Source organism: Poromitra crassiceps, assembly GCF_964638095.1.
Source record: "Poromitra crassiceps genome assembly, chromosome: 12".
Taxonomy (NCBI): Eukaryota; Metazoa; Chordata; class Actinopteri; order Beryciformes; family Melamphaidae; genus Poromitra; species Poromitra crassiceps.
Genome location: NC_139632.1, coordinates 19,624,070 through 19,651,768, shown reverse-complemented (window position 1 = coordinate 19,651,768; position 27,699 = coordinate 19,624,070). Strand labels below are relative to the sequence as shown.

The 27,699-nt window shown below is 46.2% G+C and overlaps 2 protein-coding genes and 1 pseudogene across 3 annotated transcripts in view; all 3 read left to right on the top strand.

Annotated features, from left to right (window-relative positions):
- LOC310785895 (cytochrome P450 2J2-like) overlaps positions 1-7,970 on the top strand; it is a 9,678-nt gene extending 1,708 nt beyond the window's left edge. Inside the window, exons 3-9 of the mRNA XM_083647061.1 lie at positions 840-989; positions 1,654-1,814; positions 1,995-2,171; positions 2,933-3,071; positions 3,264-3,451; positions 6,418-6,559; positions 6,782-7,970. Coding sequence (XP_083503187.1) covers positions 840-989; positions 1,654-1,814; positions 1,995-2,171; positions 2,933-3,071; positions 3,264-3,451; positions 6,418-6,559; positions 6,782-6,957 — 1,133 coding nt within the window. The 3' untranslated portion in view covers positions 6,958-7,970. The remainder of the gene's footprint in view (positions 1-839; positions 990-1,653; positions 1,815-1,994; positions 2,172-2,932; positions 3,072-3,263; positions 3,452-6,417; positions 6,560-6,781) is intronic.
- LOC310786939 (glutamine--tRNA ligase pseudogene) lies at positions 3,696-6,310 on the top strand (annotated as a pseudogene). Its single transcript has 3 exons — positions 3,696-3,734; positions 3,866-5,204; positions 5,487-6,310. The product of its transcript is annotated as a glutamine--tRNA ligase pseudogene (transcript).
- A 7,563-nt stretch (positions 7,971-15,533) lies between the features above and the next one.
- Positions 15,534-27,294, top strand: LOC310785897 (cytochrome P450 2J2-like). Its single transcript, XM_083647063.1, has 9 exons — positions 15,534-15,789; positions 16,324-16,486; positions 17,268-17,417; positions 24,286-24,446; positions 24,675-24,851; positions 25,061-25,199; positions 25,382-25,569; positions 25,714-25,855; positions 26,085-27,294. The coding sequence occupies exons 1-9, from the start codon at positions 15,589-15,591 to the stop codon at positions 26,258-26,260; spliced, it is 1,497 nt and encodes a 498-aa protein (XP_083503189.1). The 5' UTR covers positions 15,534-15,588; the 3' UTR covers positions 26,261-27,294.
- Positions 27,295-27,699: the final 405 nt, after the last annotated feature.

The following is a 27,699-nucleotide window of genomic DNA, read 5'->3' as shown; positions in this document are numbered from 1 at the left end:
TGTAACAGACTCTGTGCGTGTGGGGAGGAGCCCGCAGCTCAGAGGTGGAGAGGGGGGGGGGGGGGGGGGCGGGGGAGAGGGGGGGGGGGGGGCAGAGTCAGTGAATGTGCTCGAAATTAGAGTGCAAAAGGTATTCATAAAAGTGACTATATCTTGAAAAGGAAAAAAAAACGGCAGAAAACCCTTGAAAGTGCAAGCCCTGTCAATATAGCCCTAATAGAAAAAATTCTATAGCTGTTTTCAACTGAATGGAAGTGAATCTGGCACAGGCTCCAGACAATTTTACTGAAGCGCTGTGGCACTCAATGTGTTAAAGGGGCAAGGCTTGATGAGCTATTTAAGTCATTTAAAAATTCCTGTATTTTTTCATATCGCAATATATATCGCAGAAACCAAATATTGCAATGTCAGTTTATTCCAATATCGTGCAGCCCTAATTTGTACCCGGGTACAAATAGACACGTCAGTATGGTTAGGTTAGGCTAGGCTCATTTTCACTTTAATTTACAGGTCTGGTACCATGTAACTTCATATGAACTACAGTTGAATAGACTCACTCCATTTTACAGGTCCGGTACCATGTAACTGCATTATGAACTATTTGTTATTAGACATGAACACCAATGTAATTACTGTGTAGTTACATTGCTGTTCATGTCTAATTACAAATAATTCATACGTTTTTAGGGACCTGTAAAATAAAGGGTTACTGCACATTTCTACTACATACTATAGGTGACCAAGTTTTAATAAATCACCATTATACACAGCGGCAAATAGTTTCTTTAACACCTCTCTTGTGCTTGCTTTCAATCTATGCTGTTTTATGTTCCCAACAGGTTTAATGATGTCAAATGGCTATAAGTGGAAGCAGCAGCGGAGATTTGCTCTCCATACACTCAGGAACTTTGGTGTGGGAAAGAAATCCCTCGGACCATCCATCCAGCAGGAGTGCCACTATCTGAATGAGGCCATTGCTCATCAACAAGGTATTTTACTATATAAGATATGGGAAACGCTGTCTCCATAACATCCTGCGCTTAATTGAAGATGTGGGAACAGGGCTGACCAAGGGAGATACATTTAAAGGGATCGTTCGGTTTGTTTGAAGTGGGGTTGTATGAGGTACAGTCAGTGTACTACATGCAGTAGAATGCAGCCGGCGTGGGCCCAGTTTGGAGAAATGGAGACTGTCCGCGTCACGCAAGTAGAGCTGTCTGCTGAGTGTGAAGGGGGCCATGAGCAAGAACAGAAAAAACAACAGAAAAAATACATAAATTGCTTCTGCTCACCTGGTATAATCAAAGTCTCCACAAGCCCTGAGATGCCATGGTGACATGAAAATACATCATGTAGGCTACACCCTGATTTAGCTGAAATCTTCAATGTAGCCAGGTGGTGCAGCAGCCCCACTTCTTGTATTAGCTGCCGCACCTGGCTACAGTGGAGATTTCAGCTAAAAACAGGGTGTAAATGACATCTTTTCCATGTACATCCATGTGCGCCAAGCCGGCGCACATGGATGTGCGCCGGCTTGGCATAGTTTTTAATGTCATCCCCTTCTTCTCCTAATCTTTCCTGTCTACTGTCAAATGTCCAAAACATGTTCACAATGTTTGGGTCTCCTATCTGCATTACCTCTGCGTTTTTCAGGTGAGCCCTTCAATGCCCAGCTGCTGGTGAACAATGCTGTATCCAACGTCATCTGCTGCTTGGTGTTTGGGGATCGCTTTGAGTACAGTGACAAGCAGTTCCAGACTATCCTTCAGCAATTCTCTGAGATGGTGTACTTAGAAGGAAGCAAATGGGCACAGGTGAGCCTCTATGTTACATGGAAGGACAGGCATTATTCATTTTTTTTAAGTAAATGTAATGTGATAAAGTAAGTATCGCATTGGCCTCCATCTGTGTCTGTGTTCAGTACCTTTCCCAGGCTGTTAAGATGGCAGCCTAGCCTATCTGTCTGTCTGGGTAACTGTGTGTTTGCTCTGTAGATTTATAACATGCTGCCCTGGCTAATGAAGCGGCTCCCTGGACCTCACCAGACGTTATTCGTTCTGATGCATAAGCTGCTTGACTTTGTGAAAAATCGGATCAAAGAACACAGAGAAAGCTATGACCCCTCATCACCAAGAGACTACATTGACTGCTTCCTGTCAGAAATGGGAGAGGTGTGTGCGTGCGTGTGTGTGTGTGTGTGTGTGTGTGTGTGTGTGTGTGATGTGTGCGCATGCGTGCGTGCATGCTTGCATGCTTGCGCAATGCAAAGCCTGTGTGTGTGTGTGTGTGTGTGTGTGTGTGTGTGTGTGTGTGTGTGTGTGTGTGTGTGTGATAACATTTTGTTTGGTCTTGGGCTTATCGTGCATTCCTTTATAACTGGGGACTGGTAATCTTACGACTTCAAAGGTCATGAGATGGGCGGTGACGTCATCAGAGCTGGTATTTCCCATTCCAAACTCGTAGGAGCCTCAGCAGCCCCAACCTCACAAATCCAAGATGGCTGCGCAACAACAGTAGTAGTAATCTTAGTAATGTTGTTTAGCACTTCTGTTTTGTTTGTGTCTCATTAAATCAGCTGTACACACAGCACTGCCTAACTTCTATCTGTGTGGACATGAGGCCGCAGTGTTTGTATGCGCAAAATGCCGTGAAATGCGTTGTTGTCAATTGTTATTGCTAACAATGGCTAGCCTGGCTAGCGACTGGATCTGACCAATGAACAGTGAACTTCCCAGCTCAAGTTTTCTGCAAATGGAACGCTAATAAAACGGATGTGATGTCATTTAGCCTCCACATCCCAGTGATTTTGCGATAAAGGAACGCACCATTAAAATCTCATTTATTTGCCTCCTGTGCATTTTCTAATGAAATGGCTGTGAATGTTGAGAAGCCACTGATTATGATTCTGGCAATTGCTTTGTTGTGTTGTCAGAAGGAGGATCTAGATTCTGGGTTTGATCTGGAGAATTTGGCTTTTTGCACCCTGGATCTGTTTGGCGCCGGAACTGAGACCACCACCATTACTCTACACTGGGGACTGCTATACATGATCTACTACCCACACATACAAGGTGTGTGTGTGTGTGTGTGTGTGTGTGTGTGTGTGTGTGTGTGTGTGTGTGTGTGTGTGCGCAGGTTGGGTGGCAGGTTCTGTGTTGCTTGCATTCTTCAAGGGTGTGTGGCTCTCATTAACATACTTTTCTCAGCAGCCATGTATGAGGGACACCTAATCAGAGCTTGTTTCCTGTTCCTTCTCTGTGCAGAGAAGGTCCAGGCTGAGATCGATACTGTCGTTGGTTCATCCAGGCAGCCCTCTGTGACTGACAGAGAAAACATGCCCTATACTGACGCAGTCATCCATGAGGTCCAGAGAATGGGAAACATCCTGCCTTTGAATGTGTCCCGTATGACAACCAAGAACACCACGCTGGGCAAGTACACTATCCCAAAGGTAAATGAATTGCTGTACAGTATGTGACAAGGATTGTCCTCTCTAGAGCAGTGGTTCCCAAACTGGGGGGCCACACCCCCTAGGAGGAAGGACACCGGAATGACGGGGAGGGGGGGGGGGGGGGGGGGGTTGGTTGTTGATTTTACTTATTATTTACAGCAGAGTCTGAGACTGTGGGCCTCTCCCCAGACAAAGCTTGGAAAAAGGAGCCCCCCTCACTCAATTCCTGGAGGCCTATGTGACCATGATTAGTTACTGTATTTCATCCCTTAACACTCAACAAGTGAGCCTGATATAGAGCTGAACAGTCACGTGACATCTCTTGTCCCGGAAGTGAGTTTCTTATTCATTCGTTTTAATGCTGGAACCAAGCCAACCGGTGACCTACTGAATCGTGAACATAAAATATTTCAGTTGGAGCAAAAACAAAAAATAACAAAATTTGCTCTGAAGTGGGCTGATGGAAAGATCATCAAAAATAAGGTGGACAAACAGGTCCTGCACCTCTTGGGCACTAAGACAGAGGCTGACCTGGAGAAGAAACCTAAGCCTTAGAGGGCCAAAGCCCAAAATGAGGTGAAGAAAGAAGAGTTTGCAGCAAATGGTGAGGGGAACCCTGAGGGAAAGTGGAGCAGCTCAGAGGAGAGGCGCTCAAGTTTCATGAACCAGGGGAGAACTACAAGACTGAGGGCTATCTGGTGATACCAAACACTATGGACTTGCTTATAGGAAGCACCTGGAGATCACCGGTGGACAGATACGCACCCGCTTTCCTCCTGAACCCAACAGTATTCTTCACATCGGACATGCCAAAGCTATCAACTTCAATTTTGGTTATGGAAAGGCCAACAATGGGATTTGTTTCCTGAGGTATGATGACACAAACACAGACAGGAGGAGAAATACTTCACTGCCATCAGGAAGATGGTGGAGTGGCTCAGCTACAAACCATACGATGTCACTCACACATTAGACAACTTCCAGAAACTCTATGACCTTGCTGTGGATCTTGTTAGCAGGGGCCATGCCTATGTGTGCCACCAGAAGGAGGAAGAACTGAAGGGCCAGAATTCTCCCCCATCACCATGAAAAAGGATTTGAAAGGATGAAGAAGGGCCTGTTTGCTGAAGTGGAGGCTACGCTCAGGATGAAGATGGTCATGGAGGATGGGAAGATGGACCCTGTGGCATACAGAATCAAATACACACCACATCATCGAACAGGAGATGTCTGTGTGACTCCATTGAACATATCACACATTCACTTTGTACCAAAGAGTTCCAGGCCAGGCGATCGTCATACTTCTGACTGTGCAATGCTCTGGATGTGTACTGCCCTGTGCAGTGAGAATATGGACGCTTGAACCTCACCTACACCGTTGTGTCCAAGAAGGAAATTATTACATTGGTGGAGACCGGGATGGGATTGTCAGAGACTGGGACGATCCCCCTCTCTTTACTATCACTTCTCAAGGAGAAGAGGTTTTCCACCTGAGGCGATCAACAACTTCTGTGCGCAGGTGAGAGTAACAGTTGACCAGACAACGATGGAGCGCCACCTGTTGGAGGTGTGCGTGAGGGACGTGCTGAACAACATGGCACCTTGAGCCATGGCCGTCCTGGAACCCCTCAAAGTTACCATAAATAACCCTCCTGAGAGCTCAAAGTCAGATGTACGAGTACCAGACCTTCCTGCCAAGGAGTCCAAGGGCAGCCATGTGGTTCCATTTACACACACCATCTTCATTGAACAGGGTCACCAGCTCAGTGGCCTTGTGGTCTGAGTGTCCACCCTGAGACTGGGAGGTCGTGAGTTCGATCCCCGGCCGAGTCATACCAAAGACTATAAAAATGGGACCCATTTGCCTCCCTGCTTGGCACTCAGCATCAAAGGGTTGGAATTGGGGGGGTTAAATCACCATGTGATTCCCGAGCGCGGCGCATGCTGCCGCTCACCGCTCCCCCAGGGGATGGGTCAAATGCGGAGAACAAATTTCACACATTGTGTGACAATCAGTGGGCCTTTACCTTTACAGGGTGACTTCAGAGAGGTGATGGAGAAGGGCTACAAGCGTTTGACCCCACAACAGCCAGTAGGCCTGAGGCATGCTAGATATCTCATCTCTGTGCAGAAGGTCATCAAGGACCCTCAGGTAAAGTGGTGGAGTTGGAGGTGACTTGATCCAGTTCCACTAAGACTTAAGACAAACCCAAAGCCTTCATCCACTGGGTCAGCCAGCCACTGCTGTGTGAAGTACACCTCTATGAAAGACTATTCATGCAAAAAAAACAGAGGATTTGTCTGAGGTGCCCAAGGGTTTCCAGACTGACATCAGGCCTGATTCCCTGCAGGTGATCGATGGTGCCTTTGTGGACATCTCAGTTAAAGGAGCAAAGCTCTTTGACAAATTCCAGTTTGAGAGAGTGGGCTACTTCTCCCTGGACCCCAACAGCACAGCAGACAAGCTTGTCTTCAACAGAACAGTCACCCTCAAAGAGGTTCCTGGCAAGATCTGATTGACTGACATCAAGCTGCACTACTTCCCATGAGCCCACAGGAACTTTTCCGTGTATGCTTGTTTGTATGCTTGTTTGTTTGTTCTCAGTGTGGAACATCAGCAAAGACTCAGACTTCTAATTCTCTGTAATTAAATCAAACTAGAAAATCACGCACTTTGCACAATTATTGCTAGTATATTATGTATGGATTTTCTTGTACATTTGCGCTAGCTTGTGCTATTGTGCTTTGTTGGCGAGTTGGGCCACTCCTAACTCCAGCCGGACTTGATCCCAGTCACGCCTGCCACAATGTACAATATATTGTTTAAGCCACCTTGTCATGTTTGTTGTGTCATTTGTTTATTTCTCCCTTGTGTTAATTATTTTTGTTTGTGAAACACTTTATGAGAAACTTGTTTTGTAAAAAGCAAAACTTTGATTTGAATTGCTTTCTTGCTCTAAACTCAGGGCACCATGGTCCTGCCCATGCTGCACTCAGTTCTACATGATGAGACGATGTGGGAGACACCACACTCTTTCAACCCTCAACACTTCCTGGACCAGGATGGCAAATTTAGGAAGAGAGAGGCCTTCCTTCCTTTTTCCACCGGTCAGTAGTTAACCAAAAGTCAATTACATGCTGTTTTAACCAGGTGATAATATTTACTCAATTCAGGTATGGTGGATCCTTACTCTTAAAACAACTTGCATCATTGGAAACTTTTCAAATAAAAGTATGTGGATTTGAACAAAGCTTGGCCACAAAATCTTGCATTTATAATGATGATCCTGGTTCTGAATCAAACTGAACTAGAGTATTATGTCTTCCCAGGTAAACGTGCATGTCCTGGGGAACCACTGGCCAGGATGGAGTTATTCCTTTTCTTCACCTCCCTCCTTCAGAGGTTCTCATTCTCTGCACCAACTGGAGAGAAGCCCAGTCTGGACTTCAAGTTGGGAGCCACTCACTGCCCAAAACCTTATCGCCTCTGTGCCATACCAAGATAAACCACTCACTGGCTCAACCCACTTCGCCTGTGTGCCATACCAAGATAAACCACTCACTGTCTCTGACCTGCTCTACCCTCTAACCCCTCTAACCCCATGCTTAAAGTGTAACTAAACCCTAAAACATATTTTCCCCCAGCTTTAAACCAATGTATATAGCTTTTGAGTAGTGTTGCTGAAGGATTCTGGGCAAAATCTCCACATTAGAACACACTGTATAATTTTCATGCAGCGAGAGTGCCCTAGGCCTAGGGGTTTAAAACCTACCTTTGCAGTTGGGTCTGTCAATTGGCTGATCTTGGGTTCCGATGACATCACCAACTACCCCTTTGACACCCAGAGTCAGAGCGGGATGATAGGCCATGCATGAAGCAAATTAAGCCAATGTGGAAGCTACCCCAGGTTGAGACTCTTGATTCCAGGTCTGGCAGAATTCTGGGGGCTTACTTCCCCTTTAACAAAGAAATCAGACAAACGGTGCACTTCAAGCAGAATTTTATCATAACGTTAATTTTGTATTGCTCAAGACTGAGTGCCCAAATCTTTGTGAAAAATCTAAGTAATCAACGTTGAAAATTGTATTTCTGTCAATTTACAATACAGAAGTTGTTTTCCACAGCAGTTACCCTATGTTATACCTTGAAAAGTTCTTCTATAATATGAACAGTGTTGGGCAAGTTACTTTCAAAATGTAATATAGTACATATTACTAGTTACTTTCATTTGAAAGTAATAAGTTACTTTACAATATTACTGTCTGTGTAGAGTAACTCGTTACTTATTACACTACTTTTGCATTACTTTCACCAAAACAACAGCAGCAGCAGAATGACATTGCCACCCCAGAACCATGCCGAAAAATAATTTCAACTGCCTTGAAGTCAGTGTAAACAATCCAAAATTCAAATTTGTATTCTTTTCCTTTGTTATTGTCATCTATAGTGGTTATTTGCATAAAAAAAACACGGTTTGATTAGGAAATGATTGTATCTTTATTTAAATAGGTGCTTTGATTAAAAAAAAGTAACTCAATTTGTAACTTGAGTTACTTGACAAAGTAACTGGTATAATATTACTGCCACCTATAAGTAATCAGTTATATTACTGAGTTACTGCTAAAAGTAATATATTACATGTAATATGTTACTTTTGTAATGAGTTACCCCCAACACTGAATATGAATCACCATATTGTTTTAATGTGCTATAGTATAGCTATACAGCTATAGTCTAAGCAAAACATAATTTTGAAACATTTTACTTTCAATAAGCCTATCCAATAATCCTGTATACAATATGTAATAAAATCATTGAAACAAAATATTGTCAACCTTTTTTAAACAATTGAATTGAATTGAAACCTTTATTTATCCCCAAGGGGAGATTCAGGCGTCTAAAAACAGCAACAGCAGCAGGGGTTAAAAATACAGAGCAGACAGAAAATAGTAAGAGATAAATAAAAACAGATAAAAACAATACAAGAGAGAGACAGAGAGAGTGCATCATCTCCTCCGCCCAGCAGCGTTTAAGCTGCGTGAGAGAGACAGAGAAAGAGAGCGAGACAGAGAGAGAGAGAGAGAGAGAGAGAGAGTGCATTATCTCCTCCTCTCAGCAGCATTTAGAGCTGTGATGGAAACAGGAACGAAAGAAAATTTGTATCTGTTTTTCGTGGCCCTCGGAACCTTTAGCCGAAAGCCCGAGGGGAGCAGCACATACTCTGGGCGGAGAGGATGAGTATCGTCCATGCGAATGGACATGGCCTTTTTAAGCACCTGTTAAAAATGTGATCCAGGCTACTAAAATTTACTCCGGCTATTTTTGAGGCCGCTCTCACAATCCTCCCGAGGGAGTTCTTCCCTTGAATACAAAGGTTTCCATACCAACAGATGATAGAGAAGGCGATTACAGACTCGATATAGGCACAGTAAAACAGTTTCATCAGAGTCCTGTCAACCTGGAATCTGGCAAGCTTCCTTAGGCAAAAGAGACGTTGTTGACCTTTTTTGCACAGCATTTCACAGTTTAGATCGAACTTCAACTTGCTGTCAAAAATAGTGCTAAGGTATTTCACCATGTCTACTGGTTGCCCATGGACAACACTGTTCTGGGGAACTGGGGAGGATCGTCTAAAATCAACACAAATCTCTCTAGTCTTTGAGACGTTAAGTTGGAGGAAGGCTTCTTCACACCAGGACAGAAAATCATTAGGAGAATTTCGTTTTTTTTGAACCTGCAGCCCTCTCCTCACATTAATTATGATCTGACGACTCACCCAGTGCTCTCCGCAGCGTTTTTGTCGTCCTAGGCATTGTTTTGAGATCAATAGCGTCCAAGCCAGTCCTAGAATGGAGCTCCGTGAGGGCCAAGTGGCAGCATGCTTTTCCTCCATTTAAATAGACAGTTTTATTCCCGTTTTCGACGCATATCGTCATAAACTGATCCCTAAGGAACGATCAGACTGCATTTCTCCCCCGGGCTCTTTTCACTAGTTACAGGCAGCCCATTTTTGCCTGTCGGGTCAGTGAGACACAACTCTCGTCAGAAAAGTCTCACGGGACTTTCCTCAAAACAACGCCTAGGACGACAAAAACGCTGCGGAGAGATCGTCAGATCATAATTAATGTGAGGAGAGGGCTGCAGGTTAAAAAAACCCGAAATTCTCCTTTAAGAACCTGGCCATGGCCGACCTCATCCTCATCAAGCAAGCTGACAATGATGGAATCATCAGCGTACTTGATGATGAATCTGTCGGCATGACGGCTAAAACAATCATTTGTATACAGAATATACAAGAAGGCAGACAAGACACAACCCTGAGGTGAGCCGGTCGAGGATGTTAAGAAGCTGGACAGAGTTCCGTTTACTCTTACTTGTTGTGATCTATTTGTAAGAAAGTCCAAAATCCATCCAACAAGACCCGCGTCTAAACAAAAAAGGCGTACAAGTTTCTCAACCAAAATGTGAGGCTGGATCGTATTGAACGCTGAAGAAAAGTCTACAAAGAGCAGCCTGGCGTGGTTCCCACTGCCTTCTAAGTGCTTACAGACAAGGTTAAGTAGGGTAGCTGTGGCGTCTTGTACGCCTCTCTGAGCTCTATACGCAAACTGAAGGGGGTTGAGCAGGTGCTCAGTTTTTGCTAGGAGCTCTGCTTTAACTAGCTTTTCAAATTGCTTCATAACCAGAGAGGTTAAGGCAACAGGCCGGAAGTCGTTCAAGCTTTTGGGACTGTTTATCTTACCAACGGGCACCACTATGGACTGCTTCCACAGGGATGGCACCCTCTGCTGGGAGAGAGACAAATTAAAAATGAAGCTAAAAATGGGACCAAGCTGGTCAGCACATATTTTTAGCAGGCGACCGCTAAGTCCATCGGGGCCAGGACGTTTCCTGGGCTTGCACCTTTTAAAGCAGCCGATTACATCATGCACATCAAAAAAAGGATTCAATGGTGGAGCCAGCTGGAGATTGTTTCTGATCTCGGAGTGCTTATTGTTAAAGTCATGAACATCAAATCAAACATAAAAATCATTAAGGCATTGAGCCAGCTCGGCATCTGAATTGTATTCCTTGAGCTGAACTTTTTTTCTACCAGATTCTTTGGTCCCAGTGATCGTTTTCAAGCTGTGCCAGGCAGAGCCTAGATTATTCATTCTGAGCTGAGACTCAATTTTATCTTTGTATTTCAGCTTACAGGACCTGATTTCACGTTTAATTTCTTTCTGTAGATTATATAGATCTAGCCTATTCCCTTCTCTAAAGGCTTTCTCTAAACTACAAGCACTACTACAATTATCACTGAACTAAATGCAGATTACACTTAACATTGTATACTGTATAATAGGTTAGACTCTAGTTCAGACATGTAGGGGATGGGAGGGGTTGTCCAGCATAGCGTGCAGTTTCCTCCTCAGCCTTGTCTCTGCAACCGCCTCCAGACTGCTCAGCTCAGCTCCAACTACAAGCACTACTACAATTATCACTGAACTAAATTCAGATTACACATAACATTGTATATAATAGGTTAGACTCTAGTTCAGACCAAAATCCAACTTGTACTTAAATGCTTTTGAGTAGTGTTGCTGAAGGATTCTGGGCAAAATCTCCACATTAGAACACACTGTATAATTTTCATGCAGCGAGAGTGCCCTAGGCCTAGGGGTTTAAAACCTACCTTTGCAGTTGGGTCTGTCAATTGGCTGATCTTGGGTTCCGATGACATCACCAACTACCCCTTTGACACCCAGAGTCAGAGCGGGATGATAGGCCATGCATGAAGCAAATTAAGCCAATGTGGAAGCTACCCCAGGTTGAGACTCTTGATTCCAGGTCTGGCAGAATTCTGGGGGCTTACTTCCCCTTTAACAAAGAAATCAGACAAACGGTGCACTTCAAGCAGAATTTTATCATAACGTTAATTTTGTATTGCTCAAGACTGAGTGCCCAAATCTTTGTGAAAAATCTAAGTAATCAACGTTGAAAATTGTATTTCTGTCAATTTACAATACAGAAGTTGTTTTCCACAGCAGTTACCCTATGTTATACCTTGAAAAGTTCTTCTATAATATGAACAGTGTTGGGCAAGTTACTTTCAAAATGTAATATAGTACATATTACTAGTTACTTTCATTTGAAAGTAATAAGTTACTTTACAATATTACTGTCTGTGTAGAGTAACTCGTTACTTATTACACTACTTTTGCATTACTTTCACCAAAACAACAGCAGCAGCAGAATGACATTGCCACCCCAGAACCATGCCGAAAAATAATTTCAACTGCCTTGAAGTCAGTGTAAACAATCCAAAATTCAAATTTGTATTCTTTTCCTTTGTTATTGTCATCTATAGTGGTTATTTGCATAAAAAAAACACGGTTTGATTAGGAAATGATTGTATCTTTATTTAAATAGGTGCTTTGATTAAAAAAAAGTAACTCAATTTGTAACTTGAGTTACTTGACAAAGTAACTGGTATAATATTACTGCCACCTATAAGTAATCAGTTATATTACTGAGTTACTGCTAAAAGTAATATATTACATGTAATATGTTACTTTTGTAATGAGTTACCCCCAACACTGAATATGAATCACCATATTGTTTTAATGTGCTATAGTATAGCTATACAGCTATAGTCTAAGCAAAACATAATTTTGAAACATTTTACTTTCAATAAGCCTATCCAATAATCCTGTATACAATATGTAATAAAATCATTGAAACAAAATATTGTCAACCTTTTTTAAACAATTGAATTGAATTGAAACCTTTATTTATCCCCAAGGGGAGATTCAGGCGTCTAAAAACAGCAACAGCAGCAGGGGTTAAAAATACAGAGCAGACAGAAAATAGTAAGAGATAAATAAAAACAGATAAAAACAATACAAGAGAGAGACAGAGAGAGTGCATCATCTCCTCCGCCCAGCAGCGTTTAAGCTGCGTGAGAGAGACAGAGAAAGAGAGCGAGACAGAGAGAGAGAGAGAGAGAGAGAGAGAGTGCATTATCTCCTCCTCTCAGCAGCATTTAGAGCTGTGATGGAAACAGGAACGAAAGAAAATTTGTATCTGTTTTTCGTGGCCCTCGGAACCTTTAGCCGAAAGCCCGAGGGGAGCAGCACATACTCTGGGCGGAGAGGATGAGTATCGTCCATGCGAATGGACATGGCCTTTTTAAGCACCTGTTAAAAATGTGATCCAGGCTACTAAAATTTACTCCGGCTATTTTTGAGGCCGCTCTCACAATCCTCCCGAGGGAGTTCTTCCCTTGAATACAAAGGTTTCCATACCAACAGATGATAGAGAAGGCGATTACAGACTCGATATAGGCACAGTAAAACAGTTTCATCAGAGTCCTGTCAACCTGGAATCTGGCAAGCTTCCTTAGGCAAAAGAGACGTTGTTGACCTTTTTTGCACAGCATTTCACAGTTTAGATCGAACTTCAACTTGCTGTCAAAAATAGTGCTAAGGTATTTCACCATGTCTACTGGTTGCCCATGGACAACACTGTTCTGGGGAACTGGGGAGGATCGTCTAAAATCAACACAAATCTCTCTAGTCTTTGAGACGTTAAGTTGGAGGAAGGCTTCTTCACACCAGGACAGAAAATCATTAGGAGAATTTCGTTTTTTTTGAACCTGCAGCCCTCTCCTCACATTAATTATGATCTGACGACTCACCCAGTGCTCTCCGCAGCGTTTTTGTCGTCCTAGGCATTGTTTTGAGATCAATAGCGTCCAAGCCAGTCCTAGAATGGAGCTCCGTGAGGGCCAAGTGGCAGCATGCTTTTCCTCCATTTAAATAGACAGTTTTATTCCCGTTTTCGACGCATATCGTCATAAACTGATCCCTAAGGAACGATCAGACTGCATTTCTCCCCCGGGCTCTTTTCACTAGTTACAGGCAGCCCATTTTTGCCTGTCGGGTCAGTGAGACACAACTCTCGTCAGAAAAGTCTCACGGGACTTTCCTCAAAACAACGCCTAGGACGACAAAAACGCTGCGGAGAGATCGTCAGATCATAATTAATGTGAGGAGAGGGCTGCAGGTTAAAAAAACCCGAAATTCTCCTTTAAGAACCTGGCCATGGCCGACCTCATCCTCATCAAGCAAGCTGACAATGATGGAATCATCAGCGTACTTGATGATGAATCTGTCGGCATGACGGCTAAAACAATCATTTGTATACAGAATATACAAGAAGGCAGACAAGACACAACCCTGAGGTGAGCCGGTCGAGGATGTTAAGAAGCTGGACAGAGTTCCGTTTACTCTTACTTGTTGTGATCTATTTGTAAGAAAGTCCAAAATCCATCCAACAAGACCCGCGTCTAAACAAAAAAGGCATACAAGTTTCTCAACCAAAATGTGAGGCTGGATCGTATTGAACGCTGAAGAAAAGTCTACAAAGAGCAGCCTGGCGTGGTTCCCACTGCCTTCTAAGTGCTTACAGACAAGGTTAAGTAGGGTAGCTGTGGCGTCTTGTACGCCTCTCTGAGCTCTATACGCAAACTGAAGGGGGCCGAGCAGGTGCTCAGTTTTTGCTAGGAGCTCTGCTTTAACTAGCTTTTCAAATTGCTTCATAACCAGAGAGGTTAAGGCAACAGGCCGGAAGTCGTTCAAGCTTTCGGGACTGTTTATCTTACCAACGGGCACCACTATGGACTGCTTCCACAGGGATGGCACCCTCTGCTGGGAGAGAGACAAATTAAAAATGAAGCTAAAAATGGGACCAAGCTGGTCAGCACATATTTTTAGCAGGCGACCGCTAAGTCCATCGGGGCCAGGACGTTTCCTGGGCTTGCAACTTTTAAAGCAGCCGATTACATCATGCACATCAAAAAAAGGATTCAATGGTGGAGCCAGCTGGAGATTGTTTCTGATCTCGGAGTGCTTATTGTTAAAGTCATGAACATCAAATCAAACATAAAAATCATTAAGGCATTGAGCCAGCTCGGCATCTGAATTGTATTCCTTGAGCTGAACTTTTTTTCTACCAGATTCTTTGGTCCCAGTGATCGTTTTCAAGCTGTCCCAGGCAGAGCCTAGATTATTCATTCTGAGCTGAGACTCAATTTTATCTTTGTATTTCAGCTTACAGGACCTGATTTCACGTTTAATTTCTTTCTGTAGATTATATACAGTAGATCTAGCCTATTCCCTTCTCTAAAGGCTTTCTCTAAACTACAAGCACTATTACAATTATCACTGAACTAAATGCAGATTACACTTAACATTGTATATAATAGGTTAGACTCGAGTTCAGACATGTAGGGGATGGGAGGGGTTGTCCAGCATAGCGTGCAGTTTCCTCCTCAGCCTTGTCTCTGCAACCGCCTCCAGACTGCTCAGCTCAGCTCCAACTACAAGCACTACTACAATTATCACTGAACTAAATTCAGATTACACTTAACATTGTATATAATAGGTTAGACTCTAGTTCAGACCAAAATCCAACTTGTACTTAAATGTAAATACATTATCCTGAGATTCAGTTAATTGCGCTGATTCTTTATCATAATCTGATAATAAAGAACTTTTTACAACTTCACTGCATTAGATTCAATATTCATTTGAATGGCAGGAGCGCAGTGGGTTAATAATTGTAAATCAAATGTGCTATATTGACAATAAAACAATCAGAGTAACATTTATTAACCTAATTAAAAAAAATCTTCCTTTATCACATTCAACCTGTAAGGTACACTCAAACAGTCGCGTGTATCTAATGATAATCTTGCAAAAGACCTCTAAAATCACAGTCTGAATGCTGTGGTGGTCATGACTCATGCAGACACACCAAACTGTTCTTGTTCAAAAGCTTTGTGAGAGGAGAGGAGGAGGAGTCTGGGCAGGCTTCAACACACCCTATCAGTAATCAAAGCAAAGCAATCAAAGGTCACTCTCTCACACACACCCGCGCGCCGCGCACACACACACGCACGCACACGCACACACACACACACACACACACACACACACACACACACACACACACACACACACACACACACACACACACACACACAAAGAAAACATTTCCCCGTTCATAATAACTTCACTGTCGACTGGCCCTGTCGAGCACTCATGTTACGGCAGTCAAAATGGAATAACAAACTCTGCTCCTAGCAATAGCAATGGAGACATTCTATGATGTAATAGCCCTGGAATGGATGGATGGGTGGAGTGTTTTGATATTTGTGTGTGTTTTCTTGTTGTTTGCTGATGTTTTGAAGAACAGAGCCCCAAAAAACTTTCCTCCTGGACCATGGCCTCTTCCTCTAATTGGTGACCTTCATCGCATCAAAGCCAACGAAATACACCTGGATCTCATGAAGGTAGGTAATGTTATGTAATTCTGTTCTTCAGTTCTGATTCTGTCACATCCGCAGCCATTATAAAAGTAAAGGATAATGGCCAACGAGGTGTCCATGATCAGGAATTAGCCTAATGGACAACGGGGAGGCCAAGCACCCTGCATTTGATTCTGCAGATTTGTCTTGAGATATTAATGATTTTTCTTACCTTGTTTTATTGACGAGTGTTAAGGAACTAAACCAGGCAAGGAATCCAAAGTGTGTGACTGCCCAATTTAGCTACCAGCATTTTGTAAATGAAAACTTGCATCTTTAGGATTTCCTTAATTTGTGGCGTTACTCTTCAACCAGAGTGTCACCTCAAAGACCTGACCACAAATGCCAAAGACTAGCAGTTGATATGGGGACAAATGCATGAAACTAATAGAGAATAGTGTGGCTGCTAGCTCAGTGTATCTAATAATCCTTTCATATTCCTCATCTAATTTTATCTTACCAATGTGAACAGGCCACTCAATGTTGGACCACAAAACCATTCTGCCGTTTCTCTTTCAGTTTGCAGAGAAATATGGAAACATTTTCACCCTTCGACTCATGGGTGGAAGGATTGTGATCATCAACGGGCACAAAAATGTGAGAGAAGCCCTGGTCGAAAGAGGGGAGGATTACACTGATCGCCCTGTCATACCACTGTTTCATGATGCGGTTGGGAATCAAGGTAGTTAGTGCGTGTTGTACCTTTTTTAACGTTGCCTAAGTCTGCAGTTTCGTACCTAAGTCTACTCAGGATTGTATCATATATAGCAGGAGAGCTCAATCTTTTCTAATTCAAGGCCCACTTCTGATTGTTAAAACAATTCTGAGGACCACCTTCCCACATCAATGATAGGCTATCATTCTGATATCTTGATGTGAAATCCGATCCCACTAGATGGCGCTCTGAGGCCCACCAGTCTTACCCACTACCTTCTTAAAGGGGCAAGGCTTGATGAGCTATTCAAGTCATTTGAAAATTCCTGTATTTTTTCAGATCGCAATATATATCGCAGAAACCAAACATTGCAATGTCACTTTATTCCAATATCGTGCAGCCCTAATTTGTACCCGGGTACAAATAGACACATCAGTATGGTTAGGTTAGGCTAGGCTCATTTTCACTTTAATTTACAGGTCTGGTACCATGTAACTTCATATGAACTACAGTTGAATAGACTCACTCCATTTTACAGGTCCGGTACCATGTAACTGCATTATTAACTATTTGTAATTAGACATGAACACCAATGTAATTACTGTGTAGTTACATTGCTTTTCATGTCTAATTACAAATAATTCATACGTTTTTAGGGACCTGTAAAATAAAGGGTTACCGCACATTTCTACTACATACTGTAGGTGACCAAGTTTTAATAAATCACCATTATACACAGCGGCAAATAGTTTCTTTAACACCTCTCTTGTGCTTGCTTTCAATCTATGCTGTTTTATGTTCCCAACAGGTTTATTGGTGTCAAATGGCTATAAGTGGAAGCAGCAGCGGAGATTTGCTCTCCATACACTCAGGAACTTTGGTGTGGGCAAGAAATCCCTTGAACCATCCATCCAGCAGGAGTGCCACTATCTGAATGAGGCCATTGCTCATCAACAAGGTATTTTACTATATAAGATATGGGAAACGCTGTCTCCATAACATCCTGTGCTTAATTGAAGATGTGGGAACAGGGCAGTGTACTACATGCAGTAGAATGCAGCCGGTGTGGTCCCAGTTTGGAGAAATGGAGACTGTCTGCGTCACGCAAGTAGAGCTGTCTGCTGAGTGTGAAGGGGGCCATGAGCAAGAACGTAAAAAACAACAGAAAAAAATACATAAATTGCTTCTGCTCACCTGGTATAATCAAAGTCTCCACAAGCCCTGAGATGCCATGGTGACATGAAAATACATCATGTAGGCTACACCCTGATTTAGCTGAAATCTTCAATGTAGCCAGGTGGTGCAGCAGCCCCACTTCTTGTATTAGCTGCCGCACCTGGCTACAGTGGAGATTTCAGCTAAAAACAGGGTGTAAATGACATCTTTTCAAGTCAAGAAGCAGGCAGTTAGGCAGTTAGCTCCTGGCTCATGCTAACGTTAGTATCCACTTCCCTGCAGCCAACTCAAGCCAAAACATGATCAAACACGTCATAATAACGTCCGCAAATTCGTCCATAATCCTCCCCGGCCGTCTCGAGGCTGATCTGGCCGATAAATTGTCCAGGTTTCCGTTTTCAAGTTACTTTTATCAGCTAACGTTACAAAGCAACCAACACCACCTCATTTATGTTGTTTCCGTTTTAGCCAGGCAGCTGCTGGGCACGTGCGAGTACGGTGTACGTGCGCTAACGCAAGCATATGCTGGCTGCAGTTACTCTAATGGCCACTGGTGTCAGTAAGAATCAGACATTATGGAATGGGCCTTTAAAACTTAATGTACACTTAATCTTGGCCATGGTATTGTAACGTTCCTGGTAACTCATGAGGCAGAGGCTTCTTGTTGGTACAAGGTTCTTTATTCTCAGTTAGTTATATTACAACTCTCAGCGGTTGTCACGCTCATAACTAGCAACCTTCCCTTCTAGCAGTGTGTGGAGACTGACGCGCATGCTCAGTCCTCCCCGGAAGTATCCCCACAGCATAGTGTTCCCCAATACAACACTCCCACACATCAGTTCCTATCTGTAGTTGAGACACTACCAATGCTCACCCCTGTATGTGTACTGCTGATTCGCTACATACTCCCCGCCCAACAATAAGGTCAACGCCCACGTTGATACCACATCACACATCCCCTTGTACCAAAACACACCCAGCATCTTTTTTTAACAGCTTCTTTGTTTTTTCAACCACATTTTATGTTGCAATCTCAGACTTTCCCACATCTCCTCCCCCACAATATCTCATGTCATGCATATCCTTTACTTTCTGTTACAACATTTCAACATTTCCAACCACCATCTCCTCCTTTTTTTTTTTTTTTTTTTAATACAACTCAAAGTCCCCCAAGTGTCCTGGAGCCCTTGGCTCTCTCCGTGGCCGTGTTAGTCTCTGTGAATCTGCCTGCGGGGCTGATCCCACCTGCAGTGTCTCTGGGCTTTCAAGTCCCTGAGTGGGGCCCGCCCGGTCATGGCCGGACGCCCCTCTCTGTGGAAACAGAGTCCTTCTTTCAGCCTGTCTAGGTGAAACCGCCGGGCGGCCGAGATCTGGGGGAAAGGTGCACCCCCCCCCCGGTATGGGGCCAACCTGTCTCGGTGGAGTACCTTCTTGCCACCAAGTGGCATCTGCACTCGGTACACCACCTCCCCCATTCTCTCCATGACCCTGCATGGGCCTGTCCAGTGACAGTCCAGTTTAGGGCTACGCCCTTTTTTTCTCCGGGGTGTGTACACCCAGACCAACTCCCCCCCCTGGAAATGGTTTCCCTTTGCCCTCACATCATAGTTCCTTTTTTGTTTCATGCCTGCTTTCTCTAGCTGGTCCCGAGCGAAGTTGTGAGCGGACTCTAAGCGATCTTGTAGCCTCCTGGCGTACTCTCGCCCCGGGGGAGCGTCCAGTGCATCTGGTGGCTTGCCGAACGCCATTTCTGCTGGTGTCCGCAGTTCTCAACCTAACATGAGCAGAGCTGGTGTGCAGGAGGTGGACTCTTGTGTGGCAGATCTGTAGGCCATGAGGATGAGAGGCAGGTGCGTGTCCCAGTCCTTCTGGTGTTCCTCCGTGAGGATGGCCAACTGCTTTTTCAGCGTTCGATTGAATCTTTCTACAAGGCCATCGCTCTGGGGGTGCAATGCTGTGGTCCGTGTCTTTTTAATGTTCAGTTTCTCGCACATGGTGGCGAACACTCGTGACTCAAAGTTTCTCCCTTGGTCACTGTGTAGGGTCTCTGGTGCTCCGAACCTACTGAACATGCCGGTTACTAGTGCGTCGACCACCGTCCCCGCCTCCTGGTCGGGCAGTGCGTACGCCTCTGGCCATTTTGTGAAATAGTCCATGGCGACCAGGACGTATCGATTACCACTGTCTGAGCGTGGGAAAGGTCCCATCACGTCTACTGCTACCCTCTCCATGGGGGCTCCTGCTGCTAGCTGTTGGAGCGGGGCACGAGACTGGTCTAACGGGCCTTTGTACGCTGCGCAGAGGTTGCAGCGTCGACAGAAGTCCTGTACGTCTCTCCCCATCCTCCCCCAATAAAAGCCTTGTCTGATGCGACGGAGGGTTTTGCTCACCCCAAAGTGCCCAGCCCCTACAGTTCCATGGCAGCTCCTGCACACCTCCTCCCTCAGCGTCGTCGGCACTACTTTCCGCCACTTATGTTCTCCTGTCGCTGGCTCCTTCCAGGACTTCATCAGCACTCCGCTACTCAATCTCAGGGTGTCGAACCCTGCCCACAGCCCTTTGGTTGTGTCGGTGGCCCCTGCCACCTCTTCCCAGGGCGGCTTCTGGCCCTCTTCTACCCATTGCAGTACTGGCGACAGCTCCCTGTCGTTTTCTTGGTGGCCCCTCCAATCTGCTGCCTCTGCCATCCGCAGCGTCTTGCACACTGGTCCATCCCCCGTGTGGTTAGGGCAGATCCTAGCTTCCTCTTGGAGCTCTCTCTCTCTTCCTTCTCTCTTTTCGCAGTACGTACACCTTCTCTCTGCGCAGGGTCGTCGTGACAGGGCGTCTGCGTTGACGTGGCGCGCCCCTGCCCTGTGTTCTATCGTGAAGTTGTAGTCTGCCATTTTCTCTAACCAGCGGCACACTTGCCCCTCCGGCTCTCGGAAGGACCACAGCCACTGCAGCGCCGAGTGGTCGGTCCGTATGGTGAACCGCGGCTGTCCCAGGAGGTAATATCTAAAGTGTCGTAGTGCTTCTACTACGGCGAGGAGCTCCCGGCGGGTGACGCAGTAGTTACGTTCTGCTTTATCGAACGTCTTGCTGTAGTACGCCACCACCCGCTCCCCGTCCGGCCCCGCCTGGGACAGCACGGCCCCCATACCCCCGTTGCTGGCATCAGTGTCTAGTAGGAACGGCAGGGCGGGGTCTGGTGCTCTAAGCACCGGAGACTCGGTCAGCGCTTTCTTGAGGGCTTTAAAGGCTAGGTGGCATTCTGTCGTCCAGTGGAAGTCTGCGTTCTTCTCTTTTAGCCTGAACAGTGGTTCCGCTATTTTAGAAAACCCGTTTACGAATTTCCTGTAGTATGCGGCTAGCCCTACGAAGCTCTCGAGTTCGCCTTTGTTTCTGGGGGTGGGCCACTCCATGACCGCCTGAGTCTTCTCTTCCAGGGTGCGAATGCCCCCCGCGCCGATGCCATGCCCTAAGAACTCCACCCTCCTCTTCAGGAAGTGGCACTTGTCTGGGTGTAACTTTAGACCCGCCTCTGCTATCTTCTGCAGGACTTTTCGTAACGCCCCCACTGCTGCCTGGAACGTGCCCCCGTGTGTCAAGATGTCATCTAAATACACGACGCATTCGGATCGGGGAATGTCTCCCAGCAGCTTCTCCATTAACCTCTCGAACGTTGCTGGTGCGTTGCACAGCCCGAAACTGAGTACTCGAAACTGCCACAGCCCCTTCTCTGTGCGGAAGGCGGTCTTTTGTTTGGCATCGTCGCGGAGGGGCACCTGCCAGTACCCGCTACGGAGGTCTAGGGATGAGAACCAGGATGACTCTCCCGCGGCGTCTAACAGTTCTTCGATGATGGGCATCGGGTATGCGTCTTTTTTGTCACTTTGTTCAGCCCCCTATAGTCTACACAAAATCGCATTTTGGGGCTATTTTTCTTTCTCACCAGCACTACCCCTGACGCCCACGGGCTGTCTGATGGCTCAATGATCCCCGCCCGCAGCATGTTCTCTACAGCTTTGTTCGCTATCTCTCTCCTCGCTGCTGGGACCCGACGGGGATATGACCTGACGGGTCGCGCCCCCTCAGTGTCTATTTCGTGTTCCACCAGGTGGGTACAGCCTAGCTCATCATCCGACATGGCGAAAATGTCTTTATATTCCTCTAGTACCCTCCACAGTTCATCGCTCTGCTGGGGTTCTAACCCTTCGCTCTGGCGTTGGTGCAATCCCCTGAGCATCTCTAACCTCTCTCTCTCCCCCTCTGCCTGTTGCGCTGGCTGAGGGCAAGTGTTTGGAGGTGGGCTAGGGGCGGGGCTTTGTGGAGGGGCTTGGTCTGCTGGGTGGGGCTCATGCACTACGGTGACGCGATATACAGTGATGTTATTTACATTAGCTCTCTCCTCTGGAACGGTGGGAGGGTGGCCCATCTGGACTACTGGCCCCCCTGCAAATGTCAATGTGCTTTTTCCTAGGTCTACTGTGCATTTGTTTAGCGTTAAGTAGTCTTCCCCCAGGATGCAGGGTCCCGTCATTTCTACCACCCACACCGGAAAGTCCACTGTCTGTCCCCCCACTGTTATCATTACGTGTCCCCTCCCCATCATTGGCATCAACTCACCGGATACTGTTCTTAGCAGTTGTGCTGCTGGCTGCTCCAGGCGCGTCCCCTCGGGCATCATGTTGACGTTCACCAGCGTTGCCGTACACCCCGTGTCCACCAGGGCGGCGCAGTATCTCCCCTGTAGGTAGACTGGAACATGGCAGCCGTTCATCGCGCGCGGCCCGCTCTGCATGTTGACAGCTCCGGCGATGTCGTCTACTTCGGGGCCCGGCGGAGCCCCACCTCCCCGTTGCTGTCTGTGGGCTCCTTCCTGCGATGACGTGGCTACGGGGACTGTGGCATCGTAGACCCGTCTCGTCCCATCTGGACGGGCCCTGTGCCGTTTCCCTGGTTCCACGCTCTCCGGCGGCAGTCTGCTTCCCGATGCCCGGGGCGTCCACATCCCCAGCAGATCATGCTCCCTCTGGCCCAGCTGTTGTTCCGCTGGGTGGGCTGCCGAGCGGGGTTGGGCTGCAGGGTCGCTCTGCGGAGCAGTTGTTCTGTCAGCTGTTGTACTGACTCGGACAGTTCTTTCACCCTGTTGCCTTGCTCTTTCACCGTGTTGCTTTGCTCTGCCAAGGCCGTCTTCCACGCTGGCTCTTCTTGTAGCTGGCTCTCCGCTGCCATTCTCACCACTGGGGCGGCCTCCATTATGCCGCTGCTCTTGTCCCAGCCTTCTACTGTCTCTATCTCCAGCGCCAACCCCAGCGCTGCTCCCAGTGTTTTCGGGTGTCCCAGCGTTACCTTCTGGCTTAGACTCCGTGGCTCGATGGCCTGGACAAAGTAGCTTAGGGCTAACCCATCCAGCGCCTCCGTCGGTAGCTGGCTGTATGCGCGCCGGCTGAGTCTCAATGTCCGTTGCCAGTGCACGCAGCGACTCACCCTGCCGTCTGCGTCTGTTACACAGTTCCGCGGCTACGATGGCCTGCTCTTCACATCGGCCGAAGCGTCTCCGCAGGACCCCCATCACCACATCCAAGTCCTTTGTATCAGCTATTGCCGACACGCACGCCGTAGCCTCGCCCTCGAGGGCCATCACGAGATGGCTGGCTCTCTCCCTTCTCGTCCAGCCATTCCATTCTGCAGCCTCCTCAAACTGCTTGCAGTATGCCTCCCACTCGCCTTTACCGTTGAATTTTGGCGGGGTGATTTCCTTTCTTCCTCGCCGCCCGCTGTCCTTTGTCGCCTCGACCCGTGTCCCGTCTTTGTCCTCGGCCCGCAGGCTAGCTCCGCTGGGCTGTGGCACAGCCTCCATGGCTACAGCGGCAATGTCAACCCACTCGATCTTCACCCTCACCGGCCCCGGTTCCTCCGCTCCTTCTCCCGCCTCGCTAGCTTGCCTGCTAGCTCCCTTGAGCTGCGGGATAGCTTCCGTGGCTACGGTGATAGCGCTGTCTAGTCCGGATTTTATCTTCACCAACCCCAGGCTTTCTGCTGCTTTTCCCGCTTGGCTCTCTGTGGTAGCGGCTGCGTCTACCCAGACATCTTCCTCTTCGGACGCCTGGAAGTCTGCTCCGGCTCTTGCCTTTCCTGCCTCTCGATTGAGTCGTTTGCGCTCTTTCTTCAGGAACTTGTTAACCATTTCGGCGAATCTGGAGGCAATATTCACCGTTTAAACTTCTGACGCCAGTGTAACGTTCCTGGTAACTCATGAGGCAGAGGCTTCTTGTTGGTACAAGGTTCTTTATTCTCAGTTAGTTATATTACAACTCTCAGCGGTTGTCACGCTCATAACTAGCAACCTTCCCTTCTAGCAGTGTGTGGAGACTGACGCGCATGCTCAGTCCTCCCCGGAAGTATCCCCACAGCATAGTGTTCCCCAATACAACACTCCCACACATCAGTTCCTATCTGTAGTTGAGACACTACCAATGCTCACCCCTGTATGTGTACTGCTGATTCGCTACAGTATGTAATGTACTGTATTTGTAATACAGTATATCTACTTCTTCTATATCTAGTATCATGCTGCATAATGCTTGCTTGTGGCCCATCGCATGATTTACGTTTTGACCATTGGCCCTGTTTCACAATGTTTGGGTCTCTTTGGCATGTTTCAGGTGAGCCCTTCGATGCCCAGCTGCTGGTGAACAATGCTGTGTCCAACATCATCTGCTGCTTGGTATTTGGGGATCGCTTTGAGTACAGTGACAAGCAGTTCCAGACTATCCTTCAGCAATTCAATGAGTGGATGCACTTAGGAGGAAGCATATGGGCACAGGTGAGCCTCTATGTTACATGGAAGGACAGGCATTATTATTACTTATTTTTGTTAACTAAAAGTAATGTGATAAATTAAGAGCATTAAAGGCTACACAAGGCTATATCCACCCTGACCACAGAAACTAGCAATGAGCATTGAATGTTGAAGCTCTGTTGTGTATGCATGGGTGCAAATGTGTTGTTATGGCAGCTTATCTGTCTGGCTAACTGTGATTTTGCTCTTTAGATGTACAACATGCTGCCCTGGCTGATGAAGTGGCTCCCTGGACCTCAGCAGAGGTTTTTTGCTCTGACGGATAAGCTGATGGACTTTGTGAAAATTAGGATCAAAGAACACAAAGAAAACTATGACCCGTCATCACCAAGAGACTACATTGACTGCTTCCTCTCTGAAATGGGAGAGGTGTGTGTGTGTGTGTGTGTGTGTGTGTGTGTGTGTGTGTGTGTGTGTGTGTGTGTGTGTGTGTGTGTGTGTGTGTGTGTGTGTCTGTGCGTGCGTGCGTGCGTGTGCGCTCGTTCCTGCACGCGCGCATTCGTGCATCCTCTGTGCAAATAGCTGTAAATGTCGACAAACCACTGATTCTGGCAATTGCTTTGTTGTGTTGTCAGTAGAAGGAGGATCCCGATTCTGGGTTTGATCTGGAGAATTTGTGTTGTTGCACCCTGGACCTGTTCAGCGCAGGAACTGAGACCACCACCACTACTCTACAATGGGGACTGCTATACATGATCAACTACCCACACATACAAGGTGTGCATATGTGTGTGTGTGTGTGTGTGTGTGTGTGTGTGTGTGTGTGCGTGGGTGGTGGGTGGCAGGTTCTGGGTTGCTTGCATTCTTCAAGGATGTGGCTCTCATTAACATACTTTTCTCAGCAGCCATGTATGAGGGACATCTAATCAGAGCTTGTTTCCTGTTCCTTCTCTGTGCAGAGAGGGTCCAGGCTGAGATCGATACTGTCGTTGGTTCATCCAGGCAGCCCTCTGTGACCGACAGAGAAAACATGCCCTATACTGACGCAGTCATCCATGAGGTCCAGAGAATGGGAAACATTGTGCCCTTGAATTTGCCCCATATGACAACCAAGAACACCACGCTGGGCAACTACACTATCCCAAAGGTAAATGAATTGCTGTACAGTATGTGACAAGGATTGTCATCTCTAGAGCAGTGGTTCCCAAACTGGGAACCACTAGGGGGAACAAGGGAATGAATGGGGGGACTTGGAAGTTGATTATATTTATTATGCTTGCTCTAAACTCAGGGCACCATGGTCCTGCCCATGCTGCACTCAGTTCTACATGATGAGACGATGTGGGAGACTCCATACTCTTTCAACCCTCAACACTTCCTGGACCAGGATGGCAAATTTAGGAAGAGAGAGGCCTTCCTTCCTTTTTCCGCCGGTCAGTAGTTAACCAAAAGTCAATTACATGCTGTTTTAACCAAGTGATAATATTTACTCAATTCAGGTATACTGTATGGTGGATCCTTACTCTTAAAACAACTTCAATCATCAGAAACTTTTCAAATAAAATTATGTGGATTTGAACAAAGCTTGGCCACAAAATCTTGCATTTATAATGATGATCCTGGTTCTGAATCAAACTGAACTAGAGTATTATGTCTTGCCAGGTAAGCGTGCATGTCCTGGGGAACCACTGGCCAGGATGGAGTTATTCCTTTTCTTCACCTCCCTCCTTCAGAGGTTCTCATTCTCTGCACCCACTGGAGAGGAGCCCAGTCTGGACTTCAAGTTGGGAGCCACTCACTGCCCAAAACCTTATCGCCTCTGTGCCATACCAAGATAAACCACTCACTGCCCCAACCCACTTCGCCTGTGTGCCATACCAAGATAAACCACTCACTGTCTCTGACCTGCTCTACCCTCTAATAATGATTAACCCCATGCTTAAAGTGTAACTAAACCCTAAAACATATTTTCCCCCAGCTTTAAACCAATGTACTGTATATCGCTTTTGGGTAGTGTTGCTGAAGGATTCTGGGCAAAATCTCCACATTAGAACACACTGTATAATTTTCATGCAGCGAGAGTGCCCTAGGCCTAGGGGTTTAAAACCTACCTTTGCAGTTGGGTCTGTCAATTGGCTGATCTTGGGTTCCGATGACATCACCAACTACCCCTTTCACACCCAGAGTCAGAGCGGGATGATAGGCCATGCATGAAGCAAATGAAGCCAATGTGGAAGCTACCCCAGGTTGAGACTCTTGATTCCAGGTCTGCCAGAATTCTGGGGGCTTACTTCCCCTTTAAAGGAGAATTTCGTTTTTTTTTTTTACCTGGAGCCCTCTCCTCACATTAATTATTATCTGACGACTCACCCAGTGTTCTCCGCAGCGTTTTTGTCCGTCTTAGGCGTTGTTTTGAGATCAATAGTGTCCAAGCCGTCCTCTCTGAACTTCCCTACAGCTGTGCAGCAGTCTCTGACACAGGGGACAATTGTTGCCAAAAAACTTATTTTGAAGGAATGGAAATCCTCCTCTTCACCTTCTTTCCAATTGTGATTGGCGGACATGACTTCTGTTATAAGGATGGAGACACTTAGGTTCCTGAGGACCAATTCACTTCATAAGTTTTCAACCATTTGGGATCCGTTCTTAGCCTACTTTGATGAGGTTAGAGTGACGGATGACTCGCCTGACTGGTCTCTCATGGACCCCTTGCATGGGATCTCAGGCACATTTCTCATGAGCATATAAGCACATTATGCGGCTGGTAGCTATGTACCTTATGTTTTTTGTTTTGTTGGTTTGTTTTTGTGTGTGTACATGTGTGTGTCTGAGCATGTTTCTTTGTCTTGTTATTGTTATGAAAAATCTAAAATAAAATATGAAAAAAAAAAAAAAAAAGTGTCCAAGCCAGTCCTAGAATGGAGCTCCGTGGGGGCCACGTGGCAGCGTGCTTTTCATCCATGTAAATAGACAGTTTTATTCCCGTTTCCGCCTGTCGGGTCAGTGAGACACAACTCTCGTCAAGTCCCGCGAGACTTTCCTGCCGCTGGCCTGTGGACTGACTTGACGAGAGTTCTGTCTCACTGACCCGACAGGCGAAAATGGGATGCCTGTAACTACCGCTGAAAAGAGCCCGGGGGAGAATAGCAGTCTGATCGTTCTGTTCAACCTGTAAGGTACACTCAAACAGTCGCGTGTAGCTAATGATAATCTTGCAAAAGACCTCTAAAATCACAGTCTGAATGCTGTGGTGGTCATGACTCATGCAGACACATGA

Excerpts from the sequence above, each read along its gene's own strand:
- LOC310785897 (XM_083647063.1), top strand. The coding sequence starts at position 15,589 with ATGGAGACATTCTATGATGTAATAGCCCTGGAATGGATGGATGGGTGG. Across the intron at positions 17,418-24,285 it reads GGCCATTGCTCATCAACAAG|GTGAGCCCTTCGATGCCCAG; the intron begins GTATTTTACTAT and ends GGCATGTTTCAG. Across the intron at positions 25,856-26,084 it reads CTTCCTTCCTTTTTCCGCCG|GTAAGCGTGCATGTCCTGGG; the intron begins GTCAGTAGTTAA and ends ATGTCTTGCCAG.